At 43.3% G+C, this 18698-nt stretch overlaps 1 protein-coding gene across 2 annotated transcripts in view; it reads left to right on the forward strand.

The window, feature by feature from the left end:
- eipr1 (EARP complex and GARP complex interacting protein 1) overlaps positions 1-18698 on the forward strand; it is a 55696-nt gene that overhangs the window by 19640 nt on the left and 17358 nt on the right. For both annotated transcript variants that reach the window (XM_089005064.1, XM_089005063.1), the window contains exons 5-6: positions 3702-3801; positions 14463-14599. In XM_089005064.1, coding sequence (XP_088861190.1) covers positions 3702-3801; positions 14463-14599 — 237 coding nt within the window. The remainder of the gene's footprint in view (positions 1-3701; positions 3802-14462; positions 14600-18698) is intronic.

Genomic DNA, 18698 nt, shown 5'->3' on the forward strand with positions numbered 1-18698 from the left:
AAAGCAAGGCTCATCAGAGCACTTGCTGACGGCTGCCTACTCGGGCGCCATCTTGGACTCCTTGACAGGACATGATGAGAATCAGAATCATCTTTCATGGCCAAGTATGTACAACACACAAGAGATTTTTCTCTGTATCGACTGCACTAGTATTGCAAATAACAATAAACTATGATAAATAAAGACACATGGTACCGTGCAACAGTACCACTGAATTATGGAGGTGTGACGATATGAAGAATCATTGAGTAGAGACAAAGTGATCAGCGGTGCCATACAATATTGTGACAGTGGTGCAGTTATTGCAGATACTGTAGTTTTTCCACCACTTTTAAGAGGTAATTTCCGGACAACTTTAGGTGCATAATTATGCAGAAAGTCCATGGGTGCTTTCAAGTCTGGTGCCGTGGAATATTGATTGCTTGTTAAGAATGTAGATAGCTGAAGTCTGTTTTTGACTTTGGGTACCCTGCCACTGAACACGTTATTCCAGACTAAAACATCTCTCCATCAATCAATTTTCTTTTCCACTTATCCTCACTCTGGTTGCAAGTGAGCTGGAGCTTATTCCAACTGACTTTTGGGTGGCAACCAAGTGCAAGGCACATTAACTTTAGGAAAGCAGGCTTTCAGACTTGGAGTCACTCCAAAGGACAATTGAAAGTCTTCAATGAACCTAACATTCAAAATTATTAACTCATTCACTGCCAGACGATGTGCAGAAATTTCACTCAAATTCCACGACGCACAGAATAGTGAGTTTTAGGACTACATACACATTCAATGCAGCGTAAGAAAACTTAGACTCTCTTCTTTAATCAGAAAAATAGTTAATTCTCAAGTTATATTGGTCTGGAGCAATATGACGTGCAAATGGGGGAGGCTGTACAAAAGACAACAAATTATGCCCCCTCGTGCAAGGGGAAAAAAAAACATTGCCAGAGGTCTGACCAGCGCTTTATCGGCACCTCCTCGACCCCGCAAGAAAAACGAAAACGAAAAATGAAAACCCAAACAAATTCAGGAATAGGGCTCCACGTCGTATTTTCAATTCAGGAATGGCAGTGAATGAGTTAATGAAAAAAAATGGTATTTTAATGGTTTTATCTTATAGGCATTGGTTTAGGGGTAGCCAAAGTAGTTTTATGATTGGCTGGAAGCTTTTAGGGGAGCACAAGACATGTCATCACAAAGAGGGTACAGCAAGTGCTGAAGAATGATTGACCCTCTGTGTCTTTGTTTTGTCATATTATTTGTTATTTAGTTTATTTTTTCCTTTTTTTCCTCTTCCTTTCATAACTTTGCTGCTGTGTTACTTCCGGCAGAGTGAATGCTGACGCGAATGGGTGCCGCTGCTCACCCGCACACAAAAAAAAAAATCCTGTGACTCTAAAGTGTCCTTGAGAGTTTTGAAAGGCGCTTAGAAATTAAATGTATTATTATTTTTACAAGAACCTTCAATTGATTTTTTAATTTTTTTATTAATTTAATTTTTATTCAGCTGTTCTCTTCATACCTTTGCCTGAGAGAAATGGTCCTCAATTTATATTTATCTGAACAAACCCGCTCTTTAAATCACTCCAAACTTTTTCAACAGTATGATGACCCCAATTTGCCTGAAAAATTACTTTTTCATAAACACAACAACCTAGTATATGTTTTGTATGCACTACAGTCCGTCAGAGACTATACTTTGCAAGATTATCACTTTTTTTCAGCCCAAGCAAATATCATCTCAAATTACTTGTATTTTCCCTTTACTGACTGACAACTCCTTGCAGAAACAGGGCAGGTATACACGGCAGCTTCCTGTTAGGTCTGCAATTTGAGGCACAAACCGGTCAATATTGGGTTTTTTTTGTTGTCTATGATGTGGTAGAACATATTATTTTCAATGTGACCAAAAATAATGTTTTTTTGTGTTTTTTTATTATGAGCATTGAAAAAAAATCAACTAAGGAATCAGAAATCCGACCGAAATATACAATACAATTCATCTGTATTATGTCTTTCAAGCCACATATTGAGCTAATTGCAGTGTCTGAAACTCATGACAAAAAGTTAGTGGACACCCCGGCAGACAATTCTGAAAAGTTGCCTGCCCGGCCATAAAGTTGCCTGTCCCATTTTTCACAACTTGAAACTCAATAAGAGTAATCGCAAAAAAAAACAAAAAAAAACAACACATTGTTGCGAAGTATAAAGGATTTTTTTAAATTAAGGAAGTACCTACCACAAATGGTCCCATGCTTAATTTATGGTAAATATCCCTTGCTGAAGATTTTGCTCCAGCTGTCGTTTGTCGTCATGGTGAACAATGTAGTGTTTGCGTTTCGTTGTCTGCTCAAAGCTACGTGGACTCCTCTTTCTAAGCGGCTTTCACAACTCTCAAGTACACTTTTCAGTCAGGGTGTAATCCGAAACAGGCTGCCGGTGCCGAGTATGCAAATTGCCAAACGAACGTGGCTCGTAGCGGTTTGCTTGTACCTTTTGCTTTCTTGAATAAAACAAACGTTTGATTTGAAAAAAAAAACTTTTTTTTTTCTTGAAGAAGTTGTCGGCCACCTGGGCCGAGACGTTTTGAAAGTTGTACGCCCGACGTTAAAGTTGTACGCCCCGGGCCACCGGGCAGACACTATTTCAAACACTGCTAATTGCATGAAAATTTTAACTTTAATTCTTTTTTTTTCCTGTCAGAACATTTTTTCTTTTACAACAAGGCCACACCTTATTTCTGAAACGTTTTTCCCCTTTTTTTGGATGATGGCGATCTGCGATCTTCAGTGTTTCAAAGCAATAGTTCAAGCTACGTTTCTACCAAATTGCTCATCGCCAAGGCACAGGCGCGCATACGTATTGTACCTCAAAGCGGCGCACAGTGAAGCATGACCAAGCAGGTTTGGAGTCAATTCTATGCAGACCATACACTACCGGCTGCATCAAAGCTAGGCATGCAGCAAAAGAAAACACTTTTCCCAATTCCGGTGAGGTGACTCTGTATCCCATTGCTGTGTTATATAACACTCTGATGACAGAATCAAGCTACTGCTGTAACATTCGGTTCTTATGAATTGCTAAATGAAAATGCTACATAAAAACATACTGTTCGATAAATAAGAATATAAGGACTACCCAAAGGAACAGAACCCTGTTTGTTTTTCTGACTCAACACTGATACCTTCTTTGCAGCGGGTATAAATGTGATTGTTGCATTAGATTGATCATGCTGTTTTTATAACATGCTCACGTTTGTGTGTAACTTCTACTTGTCTTTTAGTTTGATGTTGACAGCTTTTTTGTGTATTTATTTATTTATTTATTTATTTATTTTTTACAGAAGTGTGACATTTTGATGAAACACACATTTATCGGTTACTTACCACTAGGCGGAATAACTACACCCTTCCATCCACCTATCTATTGGAATGTGGGGTGAAAGATTACTGGTCGGATTTACTGCAGTTCTGCAACCATTCATTCGGAGTTACTCTTTTAAATGCAGACTTTTTCCCCCGTTTCATCAGATCATCATGTCTTGTATCTCACGAGATGTGCAGATGTCTTTGGTATACCTCTGTCAATGATTATACGGGTTGATGCCCTCTGTTTGTTTGTTAATGTGCTAGATGAACAATGTTCGTGTGTGTGTGCGTGCGTGTGTGTGTGTGTGTGGGGGGGGGGGGGGTTGAATCAATTTACAGCGTACTGTGGGAGCCTATGGGAGATGGCAAACGTGTGATTTCATTGGCTGATAACCATGTCGTTCTCTGGGATCTGGAGGAGAGTTCCACACAGGCCAGGGTAAGTCGCACACACACACACACACACACACACACACACACACACACACACACACACACACACACACACACACACACACACACACACACACACACACACACACACTGGGAAGTGAAAACCACACAAATTGTAAATACACACGAAAACACACCATATCTCGCAACAGTAAACTCATTATTTGATAACCACCATATTGTCTCTATTATCAGATGCACACGTCCTCATTCCCTGTGACACCAGCAGAGTCCACTAATCTCTCTCATACTGAGTTCACCATGCTCTCCACGCCCTCTCCACCCCACTTTCGCTGAAATTGTGAAATGTTGGTGTGAATAGCTGTTTTTTTTTTCTATATGTGCCCTACAATTGATGATGAGTTTATCTCACCTCTCACTTGAATTCAGGTAGGGCCACCCCACATCCACACCTCAGGATTTTTGGACTACAAAACACACCTGGCTAAAATCGGCAGCAGAAAAAAACAGTGTAAAACTAATTTTGTAGATACACTTGATGAGTCCTATTAATGGCCATCAGTCTCCATGTTACTACTTGGGATATTGACAACAAAAGAGGTCACAGAGATGTATTTCCATCAACACTAATGGATGCCCAAATACAAAGAACACCCAACACCAACACAATTCGTTACCCCAAGGCATCCCAGAAATATTCTCAGTCATCCTTTTTGTCACGAGTCACATTCATTGTAAGCTTCAACAGCCTCAAGCAAGTGCAACTTTTGGGAACCCTGTGTGTTGGGGAGACTTCTATATACACTAAGTCTATGGAATTATATACAAGTATTTGCTGCACCAGACAAACAAAAGAGCTCCATCGTCGCACTGCAGTGACTGCTGTATTTATGTCACTTGTTTCCATCATTATTAAATTAGAGTCAAGATCCTTCTTTTCGCACTGAATTGCTCCTGACACAGAGTTGTGCTGCTAATGCACACACATGTCCACATTTCTTTCTTCTGCCCACACTCTCCACGCATCACATGTGAAACATGCAAATGGGTGATTAATATTGAGTATGAGGCTGGACTTGTACAGTTTCATTTGTCTACTGTGACATGGTTGGTAATTTCATGGATCAGGTGTGATGATATTTGATGGCCAAGATGGTGGCATTGATTAGACTGAGATTGTTGAGCTCTCAATACAAAAGGGGTAATTAAAGATATTTGCGAGTAAAGGTGAGGATTCCAGATGTCAGTGTGAAACCCTCAACCACCAAAGATGCCTAAATCGGGTAGAAGAAATGAAAAAGGAGAGGTGTGGAAGTCAATCTTTCACTAATTTTGACAGCCATGACTATCGCAACGGGATGGTCTATGCTGTGCAGTTGAAGAATGATGCCTTTCCGCCATTGCCTGCTACTTTGAGTATGACCGATGTTGCTAAAATACCAATACTATCCAGCCGTCAGACAACAGAAAGCATTTTTCCATCTGACAATGCTGTCCATACATTGGCCAATTTGTTTCATTCAACAAGTGACGCAATTGAGAAAATGATTGAAGTGGAAGGAAAATGAGGAGGCTGTTTTTAAATGTATGACATGTGTAATTGACCTGGCAAAGCTATGGGCCACGTTAGAATTCAAGGCTGCGGGAACTAACATAAATTGAGAAGGAAGATGTACGGTGCTGTGTTTCCCAAGTAGTACTACCAGCCGAAAACTCCAGTTTCCCGCTGCTGATGTGGCCATCGGGTAGGAAGGAAATACCAATCCAACTCGACGCACCCCCGCAGCATCATCGTCAAGTTCATCTCTTGTCGATGCCGGCAGGCACATTGCTTAAAGGAGCAAAGTATTTCGACAGGCAAAGGGGCTGTCCTTCACCGTGGATCTGAGGAAGGAGGACTGTGATAATCAGCAGTGACTGCGGCCCACTTAAAGCTCCTCAGAAAAAAAAAAAAAATCCTAACTAAACCGTGTCACATTAAAAGCAGCATTGTACAAAGTGTGAGGTGAAAAGTACCATCTCATAATCTGGGAGTGACAATCTAAATTGTACAAAATGGAACTGCCAAAGTCTGAGGGATACAATGCACTCTGACTAATTGTAGAGAGGTGGAATAGGTGAACAGGACAAGGTGCAATTAATTTAGACACAGTAAAGGCAAGAAATAGTTACTCTTAAATTAGTCCCTTGAACAGAAAATCAACTGTCCCACTGGAAAATAGGAGAGCATGTTTAAGGTTATTCCATCGTTATGGAATGATATCTTGGTTATCAGAATTCATAATACACGGTCTTCCTGAGGTATACTGTACATTACAGTAAAGTCTCGTTATATCGATATTCAAGGGAGTCCGAAAAAATATCGATATAACCGGGACTATCGATATATCCGATCCTGCGCCGAACTGCATTAAACAAAAGCCGCCAAAAGAGGGCAGCCAAGCACCATATAAGAAACGGAGCTGGCCATTAGCTCCCTTTTTTTTTGGGTGAGAGATGTGTAACAAGAAAGCATATTATCCGAATCTGAAGCCATTGTTTGGATTCACAAGCAATGCAAGACGTCTTGGCGTGAAGTCATTTTTATTTGCATTTGAATAAAAAGTGACATCGGCTGTCCTTTAATACACAGTATGAAATGTTAATAATTTTCAAAATCATCGCGCTTCAGCAGACAAAACAAGAAATATTGTTGCAAAAAACGATTGCATTCATATACAGTACAGTGGGCATGTACATAACACAACAGGGAAACTGCAACGCTTACATCTTACTGTATTATGTATACAATTTAAAAAAGTCATCAATCTTCTTCTGCTTCCCATTTTTACCTTTTAACACAAACACTTCAATCTCGTCTGCTACACACGAGCTAGCGTCTGAAAATGAAAATGGCTCTGCTACACGGGTGCTGGGCACGTAACCAAGTCACCTGACCAAGTCGACCAATGGCGCGACTGATGGCGTGACACGTAACCAAGACACGTGACCAAGTTGACCAATGGCGCGACCGATGGCGTGTCACGTGACAAAGTCACACGGCCAAGTCGACCAATAGCGCGACCGATGGCGGCTCATGTGACCAAGTCGACCAATGGCGCGACCGATGGCGGCTCACGTAACAAGACACGTGATCAAGTTGACCAATGGCGCGACGGATATATCGATATAAACAACAAAAATGGCCGGCGGGGGATGAAAAAGAGCACCGTAATAACCGGATTATCGTAATAACCGGGTATCGTACTAAACGGTACTAATTATACATAAAAAGACTAGAAATGTGCAAGGGAAATGAAAATAGTATCGTAATAAGCGGTATTATCGATATAACCGATATCGATATAACGAGACTTTACTGTATTTGTAATAGTAGTTTATTGCAAGTATCAATGAAATACACGACTTGCGGTATGTTTGAGATTCATGTGCTGCTTCCCAGTATTTTATTAGGTTCATCACATTTTACTAGGTGTCCATGATGTTTTAGAAAATTTCAATTTCTTATCCTTATTAGTCATTTGACACTGTTTTGTACATTTTAAAGTACTTTTCCGGAGAAAATTTCATGCAAACAGGGTCGGATATATCGATAGTCCCGGTTATATCGATATTTTTTCGGACTCCCTTGAATATCGATATAACGAGACTTTACTGTATTTTGTTTAAAATTTTGTTGTAATTTTTACTATGAACTTTTTTGGGGGGGTTGCTCTTTTTTTGTTGTCAATTGATCTATAAGACTATGTAAAGTCAGAAGTCAAGGTCACAAGGTTTGCAAGGTGGTGGTAGTGGTGGACTCCCCAAAAAAATCAGGCGGGAAAGAGGAGCAGGGTGTATTTGACTAAGTGTATTATAGTCGGCAGGAACAAAACCTCAAACAACAAAGTCCATCCATCCATCCATCCATCTTCTGCCGCTTATCCGGGGTCGGGTCGCGGGGGCAGCAGCTTCAGTAGGGAAGCCCAGACTTCCCTCTCCCCAGCCACTTCTTCCAGCTCGTCCTGGCGGATCCCGAGGCGTTCCCATGCCAGCTGGGAGACATAGTCTCTCCAGCGTGTTCTGGGTCGTCCCCGGGGTCTCCTGCCAGTGGGACATGCCCGGAACACCTCGCGAGGGAGACGTCCCGGGGGCATCCTAATCAGATGCCCGAGCCACCTCATCTGGCTCCTCTCGATGTGGAGGAGAAGCGGCTCGACTTTGAGCCCCTCCCGGATGACCGAGCTTCTCACCTTATCTCTAAGGGAGAGCCCGGACACCCGACGGAGAAAGCTCATTTCGGCCGCTTGCATCCGGGATCTTGTTCTTTCGGACACAACCCATAGCTCGTGACCATAGATGAGGATTGGGACGTAGATCGACCGGTAGATTGAGAGCTTTGCTTTTTGGCTCAGCTCCTTCTTCACCACGACAGATCGGTACAAAGTCCGCATCACGGCAGACGCCGCACCGATCCGCCTGTCGACCTCTTGATCCCTTTCACCCTCACTCGTGAACAAGACACCCAGATACTTAAACTCCTCCACTTGAGGCAAAATCTCCTCCCCGACCCGGAGAGGGCACTCCACCCTTTTCCGACTGAGAATCATTGTCTCAGATTTGGAGGTGCTGATTCTCATCCCAGCCGCTTCACATTCGGCTGCGAAACGCTCCAGCGAGAGTTGGAGAGCTCCACTTGAAGGCCCCAACAGTACAACATCATCTGCAAAAAGCAGAGATGCTATACTGAGGCTACCAAAACGGAAACCTTCAACGCTTCGGCTGCGCCTAGAAATTCTGTCCATAAAGGTTATGAACAGAATCGGTGACAAAGGGCAGCCTTGGCGGAGCCCAACCCTCACTGGAAACGATTCCGACTTACTGCCGGCAATGCGAACCAGACTCTGACATCGGTCATATAGGGACCGAACGGCCCGTATCAGCCGCTCCTGTACCCCATACTCCCGAAGTACCCTCCACAGAACTCCACGAGGGACACGGTCAAACGCTTTCTCCAAGTCTACAAAACACATGTAGAGTGGTTGGGCGAATTCCCATGCGCCCTCGAGGACCCTGCTAAGGGTGTAGAGCTGGTCCACTGTTCCGCGGCTGGGACGAAAACCACACTGTTCCTCCTCAATCTGAGGCTCGACTTTCCGACGGACCCGCCCCTCTAGGACCCCTGAATAGACCTTTCCAGGGAGGCTGAGGAGTGTGATCCCTCTGTAGTTGGAACACACCCTCCGGTCCCCCTTTTTAAAAAGGGGGACCACCACCCCGGTCTGCCAATCGAGAGGCACTCTCCCCGATGACCATGCAATGTTGCAGAGGCGTGTCAGCCAGGACAGCCCCACAACATCCAGAGCCTTTAGGAACTCCGGTCGGATCTCATCCACCCCCGGGGCCTTGCCCCCGAGGAGCTTTTTAACCACCTCGGTGACTTCAGTCACAAGGATCGGAGGGCCCACCTCGGAGTCCCCAGACACTGCTTCCTCCAAGGAAGGCGTGTTGGTGGAGTTGAGGAGGTCTTCGAAGTACTCTGCCCACCGGTTCACGACGTCTCGAGTCGAAGTCAGCAGCGCCCCACCCTCACTGTACACAGTGTTAGTGGTGCACTGCTTTCCCCTCCTGAGACGGCGGATGGTGGACCAGAATTTCCTCGAAGCGGTCCGGAAGTCGGCTTCCATGGCCTCACCGAACTCTTCCCATGCCCGTGTTTTTGCCTCGGCGACCACAGAGGCTGCATTCCGCTTGGCTAGTCGATACGTGTCAGCTGTCTCAGGAGTCCCACAGGCTATATAAGCCTGGTAGGACTCCTTCTTCAGCTTTACGGCATCCCTTACTACTGGTGTCCACCAGCGAGTACGGGGATTGCCTCCACGACAGGCACCAACCACCTTACGGCCGCAACTCTGATTTGCCGCCTCAGCAAGGGAGGTACGGAACATGGTCCATTCGGACTCAATGTCCCCCACCTCCCCCGGGACATGTGTATAGTTCTGCCGGAGGTGGGAGTTGAAACTCCTTCTGACAGGGGATTCTGCCAGACGTTCCCAACAAACCCTCACAACACGTTTGGGTCTTCCAGGTCGGACTGGCATCTTCCCCCACCAACGGAGCCTACTCACCACCAGGTGGTGATCAGTTGACAGCTCCGCCCCTCTCTTCACTCGAGTGTCCAAAACATGAGGCCGCAAATCCGATGATACAACTATAAAGTCAATCATCGAACTGCGACCAAGGGTGTCCTGGTGCCACGTGCACATATGGATACCCTTATGTTTGAATAAAGTGTTTGTTATAGACAATCCGTGTTGAGCACAGAAGTCTAATAACAAGACACCACTCCTGTTCTGATCGGGGGGGCCATTCCTCCCAATCACGCCCTTCCAGGTCCCACTGTCATTGCCCACATGAGCATTGAAATCGCCCAGCAGAACAAGGGAGTCCCCAGGGGGAGCGCTCTCCAGCACACCCCCTAAGGTCTCCAAAAAGGATGGGTACACTGAACTGCTGTTTGGTGCATATGCACAGACAACAGTCAGAACCCGTCCCCCCACCTGAAGGCGGAGGGAAGCAACCCTTTCGTCTACTGGGGTGAATCCCAATGTACAAGCGGCGAGTCGGGGGGCAATAAGTATGCCGACACCTGCTCTACGCCTCTCACCGTGGGCAACTCCAGAGTGGAAGAGAGTCCAACCCCTCTCGAGAGGGCTGGTACCGGAACCCAGGCTGTGTGTGGAGGCAAGCCCAACTATGTCTAGTCGGAACTTTGCAACCTCGTGCACCAGCTCAGGCTCCTTCCCTGTAAGAGAGGTGACATTCCACGTCCCCAGAGCTAGCTTCTGCAGTCGAGGGTCGGACCGCCAGGGTCCCCGCCTTTGACTGCTGCCCAGCTCACATTGCACCCGACCCCTCTGGCCCCTCCCATGGGTGGTGAGCCCTTGAGAAGGGGGACCCACGTTTCCTCTTCGGGCTGAGCCCGACCGGGCCCCATGGGTGTAGGCCCGGCCACCAGGCGCTCGCCAACGAGCCCCATCTCCAGGCCTGGCTCCAGAGAGAGGCCCCGGTGACCCGCGTCCGGGCAAGGGAAAACTAGATCCATTTGTCTTTCTCATCATACGGGGTCTTCTGAGTCGTACTTTGTCTGGTCCCTCACCCAGGACCTGTTTGCCATGGGTGACCCTACCAGGGGCATGAAGCCCCAGACAACCTAGCTCCTAGGATCATTGGGACACACAAACCCCTCCACCACGGTAAGGTGACGACTCAACAAAGTCAACGGAACCAAAAGGTCCAAAGTAGTAAACAAAACCATGAGTTAAACATGACAAGACAAAACAAACCTGACAAGGTAGCACAAACAATGACCGACACTCAATAGTCTTTCCGGCAGTCATTTTAACTGTCACTGATTAAAACGACCAACACCTGTGCAACTGCAGGCGCGGCCCTACAGTGCCACCCGTTGGTCACAAACCGAAACGTTACAGTCACAAATAGTTAGTAATTTGGTCAGGGTTGTCAAGACTTAATAGCTGAGACCAAATCTAGCTATGCATCCATTTTCCAATCAGCTTTATCCATAGAAATAGATAGGTTTAGAAGTGCCCAAAGGAGCCAATAGCATTGCGCCCCGCGGTCACCAGGTCGTGACGTCACTGATGACGTAACGAGTTGTAGCCTCTGACACAGTTCCGTACCATATGAATAATTTTTGCTCGTTTTTCGTCGATTTTCTTCCGGTATTCGACGAAATTCTAATACTTTGTGGCTAAATATGTTTTAGAAGACAACTACTTCACTCTAACGTCGTCTTTCAGCACTATGTGAAGTCGGACAAGTCCAAAAACCTCAACTTTCAAGATCAGATATGTTTTGGATTATAATTTTTTTATAATCCAAAACATACAATTGCAATTAAATACACCATTGTTGATGTATATTTATTCAGAGTCTAACAATGTTATGAATAATAGAAATGACAGCTCTTTAAGATTGAAAATTCAAATACATAGTATAATTATCTTTTGAGTGTGATTGTAACCAATCTTCAAACGTGAAAAAAATAACATTCATAAAGAATGATCATACTTAATTGGTGATCGGAATTGGACTAAATCAGAAATTGTAGAGGATTAGGTAACACTGTGTATAGTCCAACACTTTTATATTAATAATTATTTTTCAATAATAATGCCAAATTTAAATTGTCCTCATCACTCTCATCATTTAAAATGTCCTTTTTTGGGGGCGTTGTTAAACTAATTTTTCAGTTAATATACAACCACAGAAATTTGAACAAGATATTCCACTACTTTTACAGCAACATTGAGTGTGCAATTGTCACAGCCCGTAAAACAATGAAAGCTGATTAATTAGTCAACCATATGATGACTTGAATGAGATGAAATTTTTTGAAACTTCTAACCTCATTGACCTGCAAAAATTACACTGCGATTCAGTTTTGATCGAAGAAAACTCTTCATCAAGTCATCATTCTGTCGGCGAGTGATATGGTGTAAACGGACAGATAGGAAGATATTAGTGATAGTTCTGATGAGGTCTATGGTATGGTTCTCAATACCATCTCGGGTTATGATCTCGTGTTCCAAATCGAAAAGGGCTAGATGGCCAACTGCAGCAACAACACGAGTGACAATCTTGAAGAACATGGCACATGGCACAATTCTTTAATGAAGAACAGCTAGAACGTACTTATACACGGTCGAAGATCGAAAACAGGACGAAAATTAGTCGCTAAAACATCGCAAAACGAATATATTTTTTTCTTTTTATAGAAATTTCATTTTCACTCACTTCTCATCTCATCTCATTTTCCGTACCGCTTATTCCTCATTAGGGTCGCGGGGGTTGCTGGAGCCTATCTCAGCTGTCTTCGGGCACGAGGCGGGGGACACCCTGAATTGGTTGCCAGCCAATCGCAGGGCAATTTTCACTCACTTGAAGAACGAAATTCCTTTGTTTTTCAGCTTGTAGTTGAAGCATCCGTAAGCGAAACATTGCGGCACCCAACTGTTGTTCCTTTTTACAGCATCCATACGTTAAATAAACCTAAATACGCTCAAAACTATCCTATTTCTATGCCAAACCAAGCCACGTTACTATGGACGCTACAACTTGTGACGTCACTTCCGGGTTTGCAATCAACCTCGTCTCTACGCCACTTCTACTACCTATCTATTTCTATGGCTTTATCCTACCAAGGGTCGCGGGAATTGCTTGAGCCTCACCGAACTGTCTTCGGGATGTGGGTAGGAGGCACCCTGAACCGATTGTCAGACAATCTCAGGGCACACACAGACGAACAACCATCCATGCTTTTACTCACACCTTGGAACAATTTAAAGTGTTCAATTGCCCTGCCGTTCATGTTTTTGAATGTGGCAAGAAACAAGTACCCACAGAACACACACCCATGCCGATGTATTTTCCTGTTGAAAAGAGCTTATGTGTATCACAATGTTCAGTGTTCCATCATTTATCAATGTTATACTTGGACTACGGCTTTTAGTTTGGGTGCGCTCTATTAAGTAGTGACCCCAATGTGAGGTTGAGTACCACCAAAGGGGCGTGTGAGGTCTTAATCCTATCTTCTGACACCAACGCTAGACAGCAGAGGTATTAAGTCCCATATCAAGAGAGAAGAGAAGAGTTGGAAAGTAATCGGGGGAGGCTGTATAATGAGAAAGGGAAGATGGAGGGAGCAACATACGGACGCCCAATCGTGATTGGAAAGATGCAGGCTTGAAGGCAGTACAGAATGTATGGATGTGGTGAGAGAGTGTACTTGATCAGGAGAGGGGGAGTGCAAAAGAGGAGGAAAAAATCTTGGCAGTCAAGACAAATTCCTCTTGTACTGATGAGAATGCTAATATCTCTCCCTCCCTGCTCCCCCTCCAACACCAGTTTTCTTGTCTCTCTCTTTAAATGGGTTGTGTGTTCATTTCAACTGATCAATTTCTTTTCCACAAGATTAGCTTGTCTCAGCGTAGGTGTTTGAGCGTCTATCCACATGAGTGAACGTCATCCATATGCAGAGGATATTTCAGGTCTCTACACCCCTGTTGAAACTCCAGGTTTTTGCAAATAAATCAGCTCATGATATTCTTTTTTTCAAAACCTTTTGCACTGTCAGTGGGCCTGATAACCTGTACAGCTAATTTGGAAAATGAACATTAATTCTTTGTAGATGTGAACAGTAGCACATCCTTTCATAACAAGGGGTAAATGTTGTAAGTACAGTGATATCTCAGTTTACAAATGTTTAGCTAACGAACTTTTCGCCTTACAGACATTGAATTCGCGAGAATATAATCTTGGCATACAAAGTACTCGGGAAACACACAGAGCGCCACAATGGCTGGCGGACTAGTTTTCACTCCATTTATTATGGAGTGGATACTTTTGCTTTTTTTGGGACCGAAAAAGACTCCACCACAGGCTAGTGTGAAGCGGAAGAGGACACAAAATAAAATTATGGTCGAGCAGAAGATCATTGAAAAACACGAACATGCGTTTGTGTGACTTAGCGTCCCAGTACCAGTATTGTCTGGCAGTGAATGAGTTAAATGTGATTTTCATATTATAGTTGCAGTATGGTACATAGAGAAAATTCAACGCTATGGACAGAGTGAACTCTGCCGATAGTGGAGATATTAGGGAGGTGTTTGTGATACTTTGCAGATCTCCAGCACTGCCATGCTTGAGGGAAAAGGACAGCTGAAATTCACCTCTGGCAAGTGGAGCCCTCACCACAACTGCAGCCAACTTGCTACGACAAGTGACACAGCCATAAGAGGCTGGGATCTTCGTATCATGAAGTGAGTTTTCTTGAAGGGCAGGTTTACCCGCTATAATGTGACAATAATCTGTTAATCTACACTCACATGCTGTATTAAATTAAAATAAACTGAGTAGTAGCATTCAGAGAGGTGGATATTAGTGACGGGACATTCACCTGATGGCCAAATTACATTGGGGAGCAAAAAATGAATTTACCTGGACGATGTGTATTTTTTGTAATTAATAAGTAATTAATAAGTACGTAAGTAAAGTAAGTGTAAGCTCTCAGTCGTCCAGGAGTGGTCCATCGATGAGAAGGTTTCTTCAGCCGTCATCTGTACTTTTTTGAAGGTGTCGGACGTTTAGCCTCTGCTCTTTACAATTTTCATTCTTACAATGTATTGAATAAACTACATTACTTTGTTTTTCATTTGGCAGCCTATCTTTTGGATGCACTAATTTTTGCCTTAAAGTGTTTATCGGTTTGAAATAAGTAGGAATTTTGTGTTACCAAAGGATTCTTTGTAGTTTTTCAGAAACTCCTGCAATGTAAGGTACTGCACCTCCTCTCCTTTTTGTAGCTTCAGATAGATATTTGGTTTCATTCCCTATTCTTTCTTTCTGACATTTGTTAAATGACCACTAAGCATACCCACAGTTTGTGAGTGCTCTCCTGATATGTTTTGACTCCTTTTCTCTACCTTCAACGCTTGTTGGTATTAGTTTAGCCCTATGCTGGAGGGTTCTCATAACTCCTAGTTTGTGTTGTAAAGGGTGGTTAGAATCAAAAAGTAAGTATTGGTCAGTGTGCGTAGCCTTCCTAAAGACTTCTGTTTTTAGTGCTCTGTCCTCTTTTATAATTACTTTACAATCCAAAAAGGCTAGTTAGTTCTCTTCAATGTCCTCATGAGTAAATTTAATGTTGATGTCTACCGAATTGAGGTGATCTATTTTGTGCAAAATGCCGTCTTGTACAAAATACTTGTCTTTCCAGCTACTTTTATTTTTCTAATATTCATTCTTCCTGCCCAAACAATCCCAATATGACAAAAGGGGTCCTAAATCCCACCTCTGGTATAATTTGTCAAAACTGAAATTAACCACTTTTCCACTAGATTCCCAAAAAATGGCACATCAGGTGCTCAGCAGTGTGGGAAAAAAACAATGTATTTTCGATATACGTAGCTTTTTTTCTTAGTGTGAAATTCATGCACACAAAGCAAACAATGTTGATGCTCTGCCAGAGGAAATTTCACATCTTCCCTGCACTGTCTCTGAATCAAATGAGTGTGTGGACCTCTACACGCACAATGAAGTACGCTGTGTGGCAGCCGAACATTAATGCTCCCGTTTGACATGAGACATATGTACTTCTTCACATTTGCCTTGTAACCACATCTTATCTGGAGCACATCTCTTACCCTCAAGCATTACATATGTGTGCATGGGGTGCACTTGTTTGTGCTTGTGATACATAAAATTATGTGCTAGGTCAGCACGTGTACGTGTGGGATCACTAGTAGTGGAATAATTACCTCCTCGTCGATCACCATGATAACAGCAAAGTACAGAGGAGATGGAGAGTGATGGTGGGTAATAAGTTGGTAAGGAGGTAATAGATAAGAAGAGGATATATTTACAAGATCTCTATCATAGCCCCTGATAGAATGGAGGAAACATTGACATTGCTTTGCCTTCCGTCTGTGTAAGCTCTCAGTCGTACAGGAGTGGTCCATCGATGAGAAGGTTTCTTCAGCCGTCATCTGTACAAAAGTGAAGGTTTCGGACGTTTCGCCTCCTATCCAAGAGGCTTCGTCAGCGAACTAAAGTCTGACTGGTCGTATCGGCCCCATTTATATATCCCTAATGTACAGACATGGTGGCGCCGGACACAGCTATGATAGGTCCCTACTCTCAGGTTGGGGGGGGGGGGGGGCAGGGGACCCCTCCCTGTGGCCCCACTGACTGTTCCTACATTCCTGACTAACGACTGGCCTATTACCCCCACTCCCACCGGTATCACCTGACGAAGCCTTTTGTACAGATGACGGCTGAAGAAACCTTCTCATCGATTGCTTTGCCTTATAACAAATTAAAAAGTTCCAACACACTTCATTCTTACCCCCTCCCCCCATGCTTTATGAGAGACATTTCTGATTTGGCCCTCACCGTGTCATGAAGGGGAGCAGGATGTGGGGTTTTGAAGTACAGGCCTGGTTTGCAAAATCTATAAATATTGTAAAGCACCAGTTATATCACAGCCAACACAAGGTATTACATCTGGAATTTTTGAACAAAACACCATTCATGGGAACGGCTGTATTTTTGGACTACAGACAAAATATTTAGAGTAGAATTAATTTTTCGCTAGCATTTTAACCATATTTGGTGTCCTGTTAAAGAAGCACGATGGTTGACTGGTTAGCACCTCCAGCGCACAGTGCAGAGGTGCTAACAGCTTTCGATTCCCGGCTTTTTGCCTTTCTGTGTGCAGCTTGTATGTTCGAACACTGCCTGCCTGTGTTTTCGTTTTTTATGTCTCAAATAAATTGACCCCTTCGTAACCAAGCTTCATTGGATGTTAGATTGCACATTGATGAAAAGGTTTCTTCAGCCGTCATCTGTACTTCTGTACTTCGATGGACAACTCCATTACGACCTAGAGCTTACGCAGATGTAGATTGCACATTGTAAACTTTAATTGAATTTCTTATATTCATATTTTGCATTATGAATTTGTTGTCACTGACACCAATGACTTGCTCCAACCAACATTTCAGAAAACTTTTTGACTGCCTATACATATTTAAAATCAGTGTAGTGCTGCAGTAAAGAGTTGCTGCAATACTTTACTACAGAATGGCCTTTGCACAGACTTCAATAGAAATCCAGGTAGACCTCATCAGATCAGCTCCAGACAGACGAAACAAGCTCATGTCAATCATGCACCTTACAAACCAAATCATCTTCAATCTGACAGTACCTTGCCCAAACCCCTTCTGACAGTAATTTGCCCAGACCCACGATAAACCTTGTGCCAGACCTTTTTCCTCATAATACTCTGTGAAATGTAAATGTATCCACTGCGAGACTAATTAAGGCAAATACAATCCAATAAGCATATATAGCATCGTTATGCCGGTCTGTCACATTTCCTTTTCAAAAAAAGACAATTATGCAAAAAAGCCGTTTTTAAATATACTTTTCCATATGCTCCACTTGATTTGAGTGTGACCTTTGGAACTCGTGAGCTTTTCATATATTCTCAGCCCCTTTAACTTGATTAAACATATATTTAGACGTATACAATCAGTATCCGTGACCTTAGGCAGACCATAGAATAAAAATGAACAATTAGTTGAGCATGACCGAAGACATTGAATATGGGGAGAGATTTGCCTACTATTGAAATAATTTTGTGAGTTTCATGTGCTTTTGCGATCTGATCACTTTCTAAATATTCAAGTATGCTTGTGAATAGTTGTATTGGGGATTTTCTAAAAATTCACATGTTCAAAGACCATCCATCCTGCCTGCATCCTTTAGGCTGCAGTGTTGTTGTCTTCTTTGAAAGGAAATGTGTCATCTCCCATTTCGTATTAAAAAAATACATAATTGAAAAATGCAAAACAAGCCTTGAATTGATCTTCGAACATGTGTTTATTGCAACCAAGTCCCGAGACATGATCTGACCATGAGTTGCTTTTCCTTTGAGCCAGAAGAGGTCAGTCTTTTTAATGCTGCTACTTCTTCTATTCCACTACTGCAACAGCTTTAGTCATTGGAGATGAATGGACTCACAATTGATTCCCCCTAGTTGAAGCCAGAGAGCAGTTATCTTCTATTGCGACTGATACTGACACCCTCTGTTGTATTTATTTATATTATGATTGTTTTTTGCTTGTTTTTTCCCCCCCGAAAAATTCGGTTAACAGTGCATGGGTCACATGATGATCATAGAAAAATACTGAACTCTCGGAGAACTACATTCTCTCTGCATCTCAGTAGCCTGAATTATCAGTGACAGAGGCTAAGATTAAAATTTTCAGCTATGGCTTCACTTCTTATGATGGCGAGTATGCGTCATTGTGAGACTATTCATCTGTGGCCAAAGCAGAATTTCTTCCAAGTCAAGGG

Source organism: Hippocampus bargibanti, linkage group LG09 (genome assembly GCF_051943395.1).
Source record: "Hippocampus bargibanti isolate YZ-2025 linkage group LG09, ASM5194339v1, whole genome shotgun sequence".
NCBI classification, from domain to species: domain Eukaryota; kingdom Metazoa; phylum Chordata; class Actinopteri; order Syngnathiformes; family Syngnathidae; genus Hippocampus; species Hippocampus bargibanti.